Raw genomic sequence first — 14,084 nt, forward strand, 5'->3', positions numbered from 1 at the left:
GAGCAGCCCAGGCTAAGCCAGGTGTTTGCCTCCCCAGATTCTGTCCTCCTCTCTCCAATTGCATTTATCCTTCTCTGAGGCCAAGATATTTGGCCCAGTTTCCACTGTTAAATCCACAGTTCCCTCATTGAGGGACGCAGACTGCTGTTTCCCTTTTTCATGATTCTGAGCCCTGAGCACACAATTCAATGGCCAGAGGTGGAAAGACTGAAATGCAAATGTAGAAAAATGAGGACTGAAAGATGAGCCTTCACGTCAGAACCCTTGAAAGTCAGCTTGGAGAGGCGGGGGCATGGGAGTTACCTGGTTCAGCCACAACAGCTGTTCTGAAGCAGAAAAGGAGTGGGGAGCAGGCTCGGCAACCGGAAGCACCTGCCCTAAGTCAGCAGCTTGGGGCCGGGGGAAACGTCCAGTCCTCCGAAGGCCAGCTCAGCTGACTCAGCCCTCTCCCCTTTCCTGACGTCTCAAAACCCACTCTAGGCTCCTCCCACCCGGGCACGGAGACGGCGGCACACGCCTGAAGTGAGGGCAGGAGGCAGGCTTGCTAGGGCCTAGACCCCAACTCCCTGGAGCCCTGGCCCCTCTCCAACATTTCCCAGACGCAGAAGGGAAAGCCAGGGGGCCTCACCTTTGCTCCCATGACTGCAATCTCTGCTGTGGGCCAGGCATAGTTGGTGTCACCACAAAGGTGCTTGGAGCTCATGACATCGTAAGCGCCACCATAGGCCTAGAACAGACCCAAATGCTGAATGTTAGTGCCTGAGTCACCCATGTCACATCCCTGCAAGACCCCAGGAAGCCAAGCAAAATGAGGACAGAAAGCAAGAAGAGCCCTCCTGGGCTGCTAAAGGCCCAGTGTCTGTGAGGCCAGGGAGCCGGAGCACAAGGGCGCAGCCCACAGGCCTTTCACAGTTCATGGTCACGGTCTTTCCCGGCTGCTTTTTCCCACTGCTGCTTTCAGTTCCCAGATGACCAGGGACACCCCTGCAGGGCATGTCTGCCGTGCTGTCCTCCAGAGCTTTTTAAGGGGAGAGAGGCGTAGTCTCCCTCCAGCACTGCTGAACCTCTCGGCCAGACTTCCAGCCACGGCCCTGCCGTGGGAGTGAGTGAGCTCACAGCCTCCAGCGTGAGTTCCTCACCTTCCTGGTGATGACTGTCACTTTGGGCACAGTTGCCTCGGCAAACGCGTAGAGAAGCTTGGCGCCGTGCCGGATGATGCCTCCGTACTCCTGCGCAGTGCCTGGGTCACGAGGAAGAGTTACTGGATACCCACAGAATCCTCAGGAGGTCGGCCTCTGCTCTCAGCTGGGAGGTCTTCCCCCTCCCCAAAGGGCCACCCCTCACACAGCCGCACCATCCAGACACCCAGAATATGGAGACGTCACAAATCCTGAGGGAATTTTGCAAGATCTCCAAATAAAGTGGATGCTCGCTGGGCAAAACCGCCTCTCCTGGCCCCCACCTCTGTCAATGACTCACCGGGGAGAAAGCCAGGGACATCCACAAACGTGATGAGTGGAATATTGAACGCGTCACAGAATCGGACAAAACGAGCCCCTTTCACGGATGAATTAATGTCCAAGCATCCTAGAAAAAGACCATCCAGGCTGAGCTTCTGGGCAATTCCCAGTCCCACCCACACTGGGAATGTGCCCCCAGCAACCATGCAGAGCTGGTTACTAAGGAGGCACCAAAGTTACCTCCTCAGAAAACGGCTAAGGGGATCCTCACACTCCAGGAAAAACTGGGAAGACAGGAGAACCCACCTGGCACTGGTCAGAGGGCCAAGGAGTGGCGCCGCCCCTGAGGGACCGGCAGCAAAGCCCAGGGCAGGCAGCCAGTCTCAGCCTCGTAACCTGAAGGGCTGCTTGCTGCCACCTGATGCACAGCCTGCCTCGCCCCTACAGCCAGTCGTGGGAGGTGACATCCAGGGGCTGGTCTTAGAGAGTCCCTGTACCCTGGAATCAGATTCTGGCTTCACCAGCTATAGCCACGTGTCAGGTTAATTACTTCACTTTCTGAGCCTGAGATTTGCCACCTGAAAGGCAGGGGTGTTATCCCCCTCCTACCACAGCTGTAAGGATTACAGGAGATGGTATCTGTGAAAGGGCACAGAATGAGAGCTCAGTTACTAGTAAACCCTCTCCTATCACACTTTGCAAAGTATTTTATGAAGCCAGCATTAAATACCAAAACAAGAAAAGGACATTACAAGAAAATGCAGACCAAAATCCCTCATGAACATAGATACAAACAGTCCTAAGATATTACCAAATCAATTCCAGCATTAAATAAAAACACTGGTGCATCATGACCAAGTGCAGTTATATCCAGGAATTCGGACTTGATTTAATGTGTGAAAAGCAATGAAATTATTAAAGGAGAACAACCATATGGTCACTTCAGTAGATATAAACATCTGAGAAAATCCAACATTCACAATTAAAAACTAGCAGTAAACTAGGAGTACAATTGAACTTCCATTATCTGATAAAAAATATCTACAAAAAAACTTATATACTCATGGATTAGAAGAATAAATCAATCCCCAAACTGATCTATACCAGTGCTGCCTGAAAGAGCTTTCTATGATGATGAAAATGTTCTCTGGCTCTGCTATTTGTCGACATAGTAGCCACTAGCCACATGTGGCTACCGAATACTTGAAACATGACTAGTAAAAGTGAGAGGCTAAATTCCTAATTGTATTTAATTTTAATTACTTATACTATTTTAATTATTTTAGATTTAAAGTTTAATAGCAAGTATAGTGGAGAAATCTGTATTTTTCAAGCAATTCCTATCAAAATCATAGGAATTTCTGATAAGCAGATTCTAAGATTCACATGGTTAATACAAAGGAGACAGAATGGTCAAAACGGTATTTTCTTTTTTAAAATATCAGTATAGGAAGACTTATACTAACTGACTTGAAGACTCACAAAAGCAGGGTTTCTCCGTCTTGGTATTATCAACAATTTGGACAGGATAATTCTTTGCTGTGGGTGTTTGACCTCTGCACGTAGGATGTAGAGCAGCATCTCTGGCCTGCACCCACTAGATGCCAGTAGCACACCCCTCCACCCCTCATCCCCACTGTGACAACCAAAAGTGTTTCCAACACTGCCACATGTTCCCAGGATATTGAAACTGTCCCTGGTGAGAACCACCAAGAACTACAAAGCTACAGTAATCAAGACAGTATGGCAGAGGCATAGAGGTTGGCAAAAACAGCAATGAAACAGGATAGATCGTGAAGAAACAGGCCCACACAACTGATTTTAGACCAGGCACCAAAACAATTCAGTGTGGAAAGTAAGTCTTGTTAACTAATGGTGATGGAACAATTAAATATCTATATGGAAAAAAACGGAAGTAGACTCCTGTTTCACTCTATACTCTACACACAAAAATTAGCCCCAAATGGATTGTAGATCTTAACATAACCCACAACTACAAAGCTCCTAGAAGATGATGTGGACTATCTTTGAAACTTTGTAGTAGGCAAAGATTTCCTGGACAGGACACAAAAAGTTCTAATCAGAAGTAAAAACACTGATAAATGGGACTTTACCAAGTTTTTAAAATAATGTGAATCAAAAGACACCATTAATTAAATGAATAAACAAGTCACAGACCAGGAGAAAAATATTTAAAATACACATATCTGACAAAGGATTCACATCCAGAATATATAAAGAACCCTACAAATCAACAATAAAAAGACAACTCAAAAAATAATAGCAATAGGCAAAACTTCCCTCTTGCCTAATGCATTTTCTGAGATGATAGAAATGTTCCATATCTTATTTTGAATGGTGAATACAAAGTTGTATTACCTGCCAAAACCCATCCCAATGAACATGTAATTTACTGTGCCTCAACTGTAACTCAATAGAAGAAAAATCTATGTTAATGACTTGAAATAAAGAATGTGAGTGATGAGTCCTGGGATGAAGACAATTCTAAATTAAGAAACCACAAGAAGTACAAAGAGGCCAGAATAAAAATCAAAATGAAGAAAAATACAAGCAATGACAACCAAAACAAGATAAAATCGTTAGGGAAATGAACACAGTCAGAAATGGAAAACCTGTGGCCCTGAGCTGCCAAGAGTGGGCCCCAGGTCTACTAAGATGATGGCCTCATCATCTTAGGCCCTAGTCCAGGCCTGACAGAGCACCTGGCACCCAGAGAGCCCAATGAGCCCTGGCTAATTCCTACAAGGAAGAAATGAGAACCAGTGTCAAGGGGGAGGAGGAGTGGGTGAGGGAAGGATCGGGAGTTTGGGATTAGCAGGTGCAAGCTAGTATATACAGGCTGGATAAACAACAAGGTCCTAGGGTACAGCACAGGGAATATATACGTATATATATTCTTTTCCATTATGGTTTATCACAGGATACTGAATACAGTTCCCTGTATTCAGGGAACTGTATTCAGTATCCTGTGATAAACCATAATGGAAAAGAATATATATACGTATAACTGAGTCACTTTGCTGTACAGCAGAAATTAACACAACACTGTAAATCAACTATACTTCAATAAAAAAGAAAAAGAAATGAGAACCAGAAAAGAGGCCTCCTCTGTGAGCCTCTAAAGCTGCCTTTTTTGACACCCCATAAACATCACAAAGAATTACTGAGTCAAGAAGAAGGGAAGCTGAGGAACCACAATGGAACCAGGTATTCAGACTCCAGCCAGGGCTAGGGCAGGCCCCTGGGATAGACATTCTAAGTATTTGTAGATAAAGTTTCCACAATAAGCCAAGCAGTTTCTTAACAAGTGAGCTTGTCAAAGTGCACCTGTACTGGAGGGCGCCAGAACCTGCAGACATAGTCACGGGACAAGAAGTATCTCTGAGCAGACACAGAAGATCATGTGAAGTCCACACCAGGGACAGACACAGCAAAGAGGAGGAACTAAAGAGATACGTGAACAGCCGAGAACTTACTGTAGGAACAAAATGCATTTTCAGTATGTGTAAATTCCTAACTTTAAACAAACACTATTTCTAGACAACAAAATGGTGGGATAGGCAGCTCCAAGCTCCTGTCTGCAAACAGAAACATCGAAACACATGCAGAAACTGTCAGAACCAACTTTGTCAAAACTCTGGAACAGGCAAAATGTACTAAGTAAAAGCTGAATCAGGAAAAAGGCAACTTAGAAACTGTAGGAAAGCTCTGTGGCGTTTTGAATTACACGTGCCCCACACTCTTCCCTGGTTCTAGAGGAAGCAAAGAAGACCTGAGGCACAAATCACCATGTAGGTCTGTTCTGCCTTGTCTGGGGGCTACCTGAAAGATGGATGCAAGCCTTTCATCACTTCACCTAACTCAGAACTCACTCAGGCCAGAAAAGTGGCAGGCATTGCTCACTGTAAGGCAAAAGAACCACCTATAGACATCTGGGGTGAAAGATGACGGTTGACATTTCCTAAGGCCTGGGAGGAAAAAAACAGGGAGAGAGGGGGTTTGGGGGGGGAACTAGGGCATTCAAGATCACCTGTGTATACAAGGGACTTCAGAAAGACGCAGACGTGCCTAGAGCCAGATGCGTGTTCAGAAAAGACCTGAGAAGGGAAATAAGAAAATACTTTGAACGGATCAGTGGAACGGAATAGAGAGCCCAGAAACAAATCCACATACCTAGGGACAATTAATCTTCGACAAAGAAGGCAAGAATATACAATGGGAAAAGACAGTCCTTCAGCAAGTGGCATTAAGAAAGTTGTACAGCCACATATAAATCAATGAAGTTAGAACACACCCTCACACCATACATAAAAATAAACTCAAAATGGCTTAAAGACATAAATATACGACAAGACACCATAAATGTCCAAGAAGAGAACATAGGCAAAACATTCTCTGACATAAATTGTACCAATGTTTTCTTAGGTCAGTCTCCCAGGGCAACAGAAATAAAAGCAAAAATATAAAATGGGACCTAATCAAGCTTATAAGCTTTCACACAGCAAAGGAACCATAAACAAAATGAAAAGACAACCTACAGACTGGGAGAAAATATTTGCGAATGATGCAACCAACAAGGGCTTAATTTCCAAAACATACAAAGAGCTACAATTCACTAACAACAACAACAACAAAAACCCAATTGAAAAATGGGCAGAAGACCTAAATAGACATTTCTCCAAAGAAGACATACAGATGGCCAATAGGCACATAAATAGATGCTCATCATTGCTAATTATTAGAGAAATGCAAATCAAAACTATAATGAGGCACCACCTCACACGAGTCAGAATGGCCATGATTAAAAAGTCTACAAGTAATAAATGCTGGAGAGGGTTTGGAGAAAAGGGAACCCTCCTACACAGGTGGTTGCCACATGATCCAGCAACCCCACTCCTGGGCGTATACCCAGACAAAATTATAATTCAAAAAGATGCATGTACCCCTATGTTCACAAAAGCACTATGTACAATAGTCAAGACATGGAAACAACCTAAATGTCCAGTGACAGACGAATGGATAAAGATGATGTGGTATATATATAATGGAATATTATTCAGTCACTAAAAAGAATGAAATAATGCCATTTGCAGCAACATGGATGGACCCAGAGATGATCATACTAAGTGAATTAAGTCAGGCAGAGAAAGACAAATACCATATGATATCACTTATATGTGGAATCTAAAATATGACACAAATGAACTTGTCTACAAAACAGAAACAGACTCACAGACATAGAAAACACACTTGTGGTTGCCAAGCGTGGGTGGGGGAGGATTGGGAGTTTGGGACTCACAAACTGTTATATACAGAATGGATAAACAACAAGGTTCTGCCATACAGCACAGGGAACTAACAATATATTCAATATTCTGTGATAAACCAGAATGGAAAAGAAGATGAAAAAGAATATATACGTGTATAACCGAGTCACTTTGCTGTACAGCAGAAATTAACACAACATTGTAAATCAACTATACTTCAATAAAAAAATTTTAAAAAAGAAAATACCTTGAGATGAATTAAAAGGAAAACATAACATTACAAAAGACCTGAGAAGACCTTAGGCTTTAACCTTGGGCTGATACCTAAACTCAGTTTAAGTCTGGCTACGTGTTGAAGGACAGCCTCAGTACAAAGCCAATTTGCAAAGACTAGGGGAGATGTTTTCTTATTTGTCTGTTTTGGCACCTGGTGTTCAAGGTAATCTCTGTTAAAACAATAGCTGGACACAAGCTTAGGAAAACAACAAGGAATATAGCCTCTGCAAAAACAGCTGGGAAAAGTCACTAGAAAAATGGACTACTACAGCACTGAACAATCAAAAAAACCTCAAACTCTGGAAAAAGGGGAGAATATGATTTTCAGAGTTACCGCATTATAATATTCAAATGTTCAGTTTCCAACAAATAGCAAAGCATACAAAGCAACAGGAAAGTACAGCCATTCAAATGAGCAAAATAAAAGAATCCATCCCGCAGAAGCCCAGACAATAAACTTACTAAACGAAGATTTTAAATCAACTGTCTTAAATATGCTCAAGGAAGTAAAGGAAAACATGAAGAACTAAAAAAATCAGGGAAAAAAAATTATGAACAAAATGAGAATATCAATCAAGAGAAATTATAAAAAGGAACCAAACAGAAATTCCATGGCTGAAAAGTACAATAACTGAAATGAAAAGTTCACTACAGGGGTTCAACAACAGACCTGAGTAGACAAGAAGGATAAGGAAACTTGAAGATAAGAAAACTTAAATAATCCAGTCTGAGGAACAGAAAGAAAAGAAAAAATGAAGTGAATAGAGACTAAGGGACCTATGGAATATCATCAAGAGAACTGACATACACCGCATGGCAGTACCAAAGGAAGAGAGAGAGAGAAAGGGGCAGAGAGATTATTTGAAGAAAGAATGTCCAAAAACTTCTCAATTTTGGCACAAGACGTGAAGCTACAAATTCAAGAAACTCTAAGTAGGATAAACTCATACACACCCATACCGAGACACATTATAGTCAAATTATTGAAAGACAAAGACAGAATCTTGAAAGTAGCAAGAGAGAAGTGACTCATCATACAGAAAGAATCTTCAGGGCTTCCCCGGTGGCGCAGTGGTTGAGAATCCGCCTGCCAATGCAGGGGACACGGGTTCGATCCCTGACCCGGGAAGATCCCACATGCCACAGAGCAACTAAGCTCGTGTGCCACAACTACTGAGCCTGTGCTCTAGAGCCCATGAGCCACAACTACTGAGCCTGCGTGCTGCAACTACTGAAGCCCGTGCGCCTAGAGCCCGTGCTCCACAATGAGGGAAGCCTCTGCAATGAGAAGCCCGTGCACCACAAAGAAGAGTAGCCCCCGCTCACCGCAACTAGAAAAAGCCCGCGTGCAGCAACGAAGACCCAACACAGCCAAAAATAAATAAATAAATAAATAATTTTTTTTAAAAAAAAGAATCTTCAATAAGATTACCAAATGGGATACATATTTAAAGTGCTGAAAGTTCTATTTTTTATGGTAGTTCTAGTTTTAGTTTTTTGAGAAACCTCCATACCATTTTGCAGAGTGGCTGCACCAATCTACATTCCCACCAACAGTGTACAGGGTTCCCTTTTCTCCACATCCTTGCCAACGTTTGTTATTTGTGTTCTTTTTGATGATAGTCATTCTGACAGGTGTGATGTGATATCTCATTGTGGTTTTGATTTGCATTTCCCTGATGATTAGCAAGATTGAACATCTTTTCATGTGCCTATTGGTTATATGCATTTCCTCTTTGGAAAAATGTCTATTCAGTTCTTCTGCCACAGTAATTCCACTCCTAGGAATATATCCAAAACACCCAAAAACATTAATTTGAAAAAATACATGCACCCCAATGTTCATAGCAGCATTATTTATAATTGCCAAGGTATGTAAGCAACCTAAGTGTCCATCAACAGATGAATGGATACAGAAGATGTGGTGTATATATACAATGGAATACCAAACAGACATAAGAAGAACAAAATTTTGCCATTGCAGCAATATGGATGGACTTGGAAGGCATTATGCTAACTGAAATACAGTAAGTCCCCTACATATAAACGAGTTCCGTTCAAGTGCGGTCGTAAGTTCAATTTGTTCGTTAAGTCCAGAAAAGTTAGCCTAGGTACCCAACTAACACTATGAGCTATATAGTAATTGTGGTAATAGGTTTATAATACTTTTCACACAAATAATACATAAAAAACAACAAACACAAAAACTAAAGAAAACATCTTTAATCTTACGGTACAGTACCTTGAAAAGCACAGTAGTACAGTACAACAGCTGGCATACAGGGGCTGGCATCGAGTGAACAGGCAAGAAGAGTTGCTGACTGGAGGAGGGAGAGGAGGTGGGAGATGGTAGAGCTGAAGGATCGTCAGCAATAGGAGACGGAGGGCAAGCTGCAATTTCACTCACGTCTGACATTGATGGCACAGGTTCTGGTTCCTTGCTGGATTCAATTCTATCTACCCTTTTGAAAAAACGATCCAGTGATGTCTGGGTAGTAGCTCTTTTTTTCTCGTGATAGATGACACAGTAGCACTGGATTGCATTCTGCACGGCTGCTGCAACCTTTGTGTACCATTCTACGTTTGGGTCCTGTGCCTCAAAAACTAACAGTGTCTTCTCAAATAAAGAATATCCCCTTGCCATTTCCTACCTCGTGAATCTCTTAGGTTCTTCAGTTACTTGTTCTTCTTGTCTCTCTTCATCGTTTCTCTGGGCCTCCAATTCCATCAGGTCTTCATTAGTAAGCTCCCATGTTGCACAGCAAGGAGTCAGTGAAGTCATTCTCTTGCAGATCTAGCTCCAGCTTCTCGCTGAGGGTCACCAAGTTGCTGAAGACCTCTTTAGACTCCTCATCCACCTTCTCAAATCCATGAAAATTGTGAACAAACTGCGGACAAACGTTCTTCCAAACCCCATTCACAGTGATGGCCGTAACCTCATGCCAAGCAAAGTCAATGTTTTTTATGGCCTGTAGATGTTATAGTCCTTCCAAAATTGTCACAAGTCTGTTCCTGATTCATCACTCGCCTTTACTGCCTGATGAAAAGTGTGACATAAATAATATTTCTTGAAAGTCGCTATAACCCCTGGTCCATAGGTTGGATGAGCGACATAGTATTTGGTGGCAGATGCACTACAGGACATTGGAATGAAAGTTGTCTATGAATGGGGGATGGCCCAAAGCACTGTCGAGCAGCAAAAGAATGTTGAATGGGACACCCTTCTCCAAACAATATTTCTCCACGTCCGGGATATAAAGTGGTGGAAAAACCAGTCCTGGAAAATGGGCTGTGTAACCAGGCTTTGGGGTTACTCTTCCACACAACAGGAAGCGAGCCCCTGGCTATGCTGTTAAGGGCTCCTGGATTCTCTAAATGATAAAGTAAGAGAGGCTTCAGCTTTATATCACTGGAAGCATTGCCACCAAACAACAGAGTGAGCTTATCCTTTGCTGCTCTATAGGCTGGCATCAACTTTTCCTCCTTACTGATGTAACTTCGGTCTGGCATCCTCTTCCAGTACAGTCCTGTCTCATCCACATTAAAAACCTGCTTGGGTGAATACATGCCTTCATCAATAATTTCCCGAAGCATTTCAGGAAATTCCTGGGCAGCTACCATATTGTGAAGGTTGGCTCTAGTCTTGAAGCAATGAAACCAGCCACGGCTGGCATTAAAAGATGCACCCTCTGATTCTTCACCGTGTTTCTTCGTCAAGTCTTCATAAAGGCTTTTAGCTTTCTCTTGAATCAGCATTAAGCTGAACAGGACTCGACACTGGTGCTGATCCTGCATCCACACACTGAGTTTCTCATCTCCTCCATCACTTTTCCACGCTTCTCCGATAGTATTGTTGACATCATCAGCACAGCAGACTTCATGTTTCATGATCCTGCCCTTGTTCTTTAGAATTGTGCCGATGGTTGAACAATTCATGTTATAAGAATGAGTGATGTCTACCATCTTTTTGCCTTGCTCCACTCTCTCAATTATTTTCATTTTTCTTTCCACTGTTATCGCTTGGCACTTCTTAGCAGTACCCACTACATCACCACTGCTTTTACGCTCACTTCCGGACATACTGGGCTTGAAATAAAGATACTGTACTACTGTACTCTATACCGTACCGTACAGTAAAGTACACAAAAGCACAACCACTTGTAGCGAATGCAAGCACGTGACGATGTACGCCACGCACGTGAACTAACTTACGTGATTAGACAGGCGAACACACGTTCGCATCTTTGAAAGTTCACAAATTGAAGATTCATATGTAAGGGACTTACTGTAAGTCAGAGAAAGACAAATACTGTATGGTATTACTTATATATGGAATTTAAAAAATACCACAAACTAGTGTATATAACAAAAAAGAAGTGGACTCACAGACATAGAGAACAAACTACAGGTTACCGGTGAGGAGCAATAAGGTGGGGGAGGGGCCATATAGGGGTAGGGGAGTAAAGGACACAAACTACTAGGCATCAAATAAGATTCAAAGATATATGTATAACATGGGGAATATAGCCAATATTTTATAATAACTATAAACAGAGTATAACCTTTAAAAATTCTGAATCATTATACTGTATACCTGTAACATATGATATTATACAGCAAGTATACATCAATTAAAAAATTAAAAAACAAGATGCTGAAAGAATAAAACTCAACCAACAACTCTATACTTGGCAAACTGTCCTTCAAAAATGAGGGACAAATAAAGACATTCCCAGACAAACAAAAGCTGAGGAGTTCGTTACCACTAGGCCTGCCCTACAAGAAATGGTAAAGGGAGCCCATCATGTTGAAATAAAAAGGTAGTAGATAGTATCACAGAACTGTATGACGAAGTAAAAATCTCCAGTAAAGATAACTACATGGGGAAATATAAAAAGCCAGTATTATTGTATTTTTGGTTTGTAACACCACTTTTTTTCTTTTTTTTTTAACATCTTTATTGGAGTATAATTGCTTTACAATGGTGTGCTAATTTCTGCTTTATAACAAAGTGAATCAGTTATACATATACATATGTTCCCATATCACTTCCCTCTTACATCTCCCTCCCTCCCACCCTCCCTATCACACCCCCACTAGCTAGTCACAAACCACCTAGCTGATCTCCGTGAGCTATGCGGCTACTTCCCACTAGCTATCCATTTTACGTTTGGTAGTGTATATGGGTCGATGTCACTTTGTCGCAGCTTACCCTTCCCCCTCCCCATATCCTCAAGTCCATTCTCTAGTAGGTCTGTGTCTTTATTCCCGTCTTACCCCTAGGTTCTTCATGAACTTTTTTTTTTCCTTAGATTCCATATATATGTGTTAGCAACGGTATTTGTTTTTCTCTTTCTGACTTACTTCACCCTGTATGACAGACTCTATAGGTCCATCCACCTCACTACAAATAACTCAATTGCGTTTCTTTTTATGGCTGAGTAATATTCCATTGTATATATGTGCCTCATCTTCTTTATCCATTCATCTGTTGATGAACACTGAGGTTGCTTCCATGTCCTGGCTATTGTAAATAGAGCTGCAATGAATATTTTGGTACATGACTCTTCTTGAATTATGGTTTTCTCAGGGTATATGCCCAATAGTGGGATTGCTGGGTCATATGGTAGTTCTATTTTTAGTTTTTTAAGGAAACTCCATACTGTTCTCCATAGTGGCTGATTCAATTTACATTCCCACCAACAGTGCAAGAGTGTTCCCTTTTATCCACATCCTCTCCAACATTTACTGTTTCTAGATTTTTTGATGATGGCCATTCTGACCGGTGTGAGATGATATCTCATTGTAGTTTTGATTTGCATTTCTCTAATGATTAATGATGTTGAGCATTCTTTCACGTGTTTGTTGGCAATCTGTATATCTTCTTTGGAGAAATGTCTATTTAGGTCTTCTGCCCATTTTTGGATTGGGTTGTTTGTTTTGTTGTTATTGAGCTGCATGAGCTGGTTGTAAATTTTGGAGATTAATCCTTTGTCAGTTGCTTCATTTGCAAATATTTTCTCCCATACTGAGGGTTGTCTTTTGGTCTTGTTTATGGTTTCCTTTGCTGTGCAAAAGCTTTGAAGTTTCATTAGGTCCCATTTGTTTATTCTCGTTTTTATTTCCAATTCTCTAGGAGGTGGGTCAAAAAGGATCTTGCTGTGATTTATGTGGTAGAGTGTTCTGCCTATGTTCTCCTCTAAGAGTTTGATAGTGTCTGGCCTTACATTTAGGTCTCTAATCCATTTTGAGTTTATTTTTGTGTATGGTGTTAGGGAGTGTTCTAATTTCATACTATTACATGTACCTGTCCATTTTTCCCAGCACCACTTATTGAAGAGGCTGTCTTTTCTTCACTGTATATTCCTGCCTCCTTTATCAAAGATAAGGTGACGATGTGTGCATGGGTTTATCTCTGGGCTTTCTACCCTGTTCCATTGATCTATATTTCTGTTTTTGTGCCAGGACCATACTGTTTTGATTACTGTAGCTTTGTAGTATAGTCTGAAGTCAGGGAGCCTGATTCCTCCAGCTCCATTTTTCGTTCTCAAGATTGCTTTGGCTATTCAGGGTCTTTTGTGTTTCCATACAAATTGTAAAATTTTTTATTCTAGTTCTGTGAAAAATGCCAGTGGGAGTTTGGTAGGGATTGCATTGAACCTGTAGATTGCTTTGGGTAGTAGAGTCATTTTCACAATGTTGATTCTTCCAATCCAAGAACATGGTATATCTCTCCATCTATTTGTATCATCTATAATTTCTTTCATCAGTGTCTTATAATTTTCTGCATACAGCTCTTTTGTCACCTTAGGTAGGTTTATTCCTACATATTTTATTCTTTTTGTTGCAATGGTAAATGCGAGTGTTTTCTTAATTTCACTTTCGAATTTTTCATCACTAGCGTATAAGAATGCCAGAGATTTCTGTGCATTAATATTGTATCCTGCTACTTTACCAAATTCATTGATTAGCTCTAATAATTTTCTGGTAGCATCTTTAGGATTCTCTATGTAGAGTATCTTGTCATCTGCAAACAGTAACAGCTTTACTTCTTCATTTC

At 41.6% G+C, this 14,084-nt stretch overlaps 1 protein-coding gene across 2 annotated transcripts in view; it reads right to left on the bottom strand.

The window, feature by feature from the left end:
* PCCB (propionyl-CoA carboxylase subunit beta) overlaps positions 1–14,084 on the bottom strand; it is a 97,813-nt gene that overhangs the window by 1,567 nt on the left and 82,162 nt on the right. For both annotated transcript variants that reach the window (XM_067737735.1, XM_067737733.1), the window contains exons 11-13: positions 1,480–1,587; positions 1,140–1,240; positions 629–727 (exon numbers count right to left, since the gene is read on the bottom strand). In XM_067737735.1, the coding sequence (XP_067593836.1) occupies positions 629–727; positions 1,140–1,240; positions 1,480–1,587 (308 nt within the window). The remainder of the gene's footprint in view (positions 1–628; positions 728–1,139; positions 1,241–1,479; positions 1,588–14,084) is intronic.

The sequence above is a fragment of the Pseudorca crassidens genome, chromosome 5, assembly GCF_039906515.1.
Source record: "Pseudorca crassidens isolate mPseCra1 chromosome 5, mPseCra1.hap1, whole genome shotgun sequence".
In the NCBI taxonomy this organism is placed as follows: Eukaryota; Metazoa; Chordata; class Mammalia; order Artiodactyla; family Delphinidae; genus Pseudorca; species Pseudorca crassidens.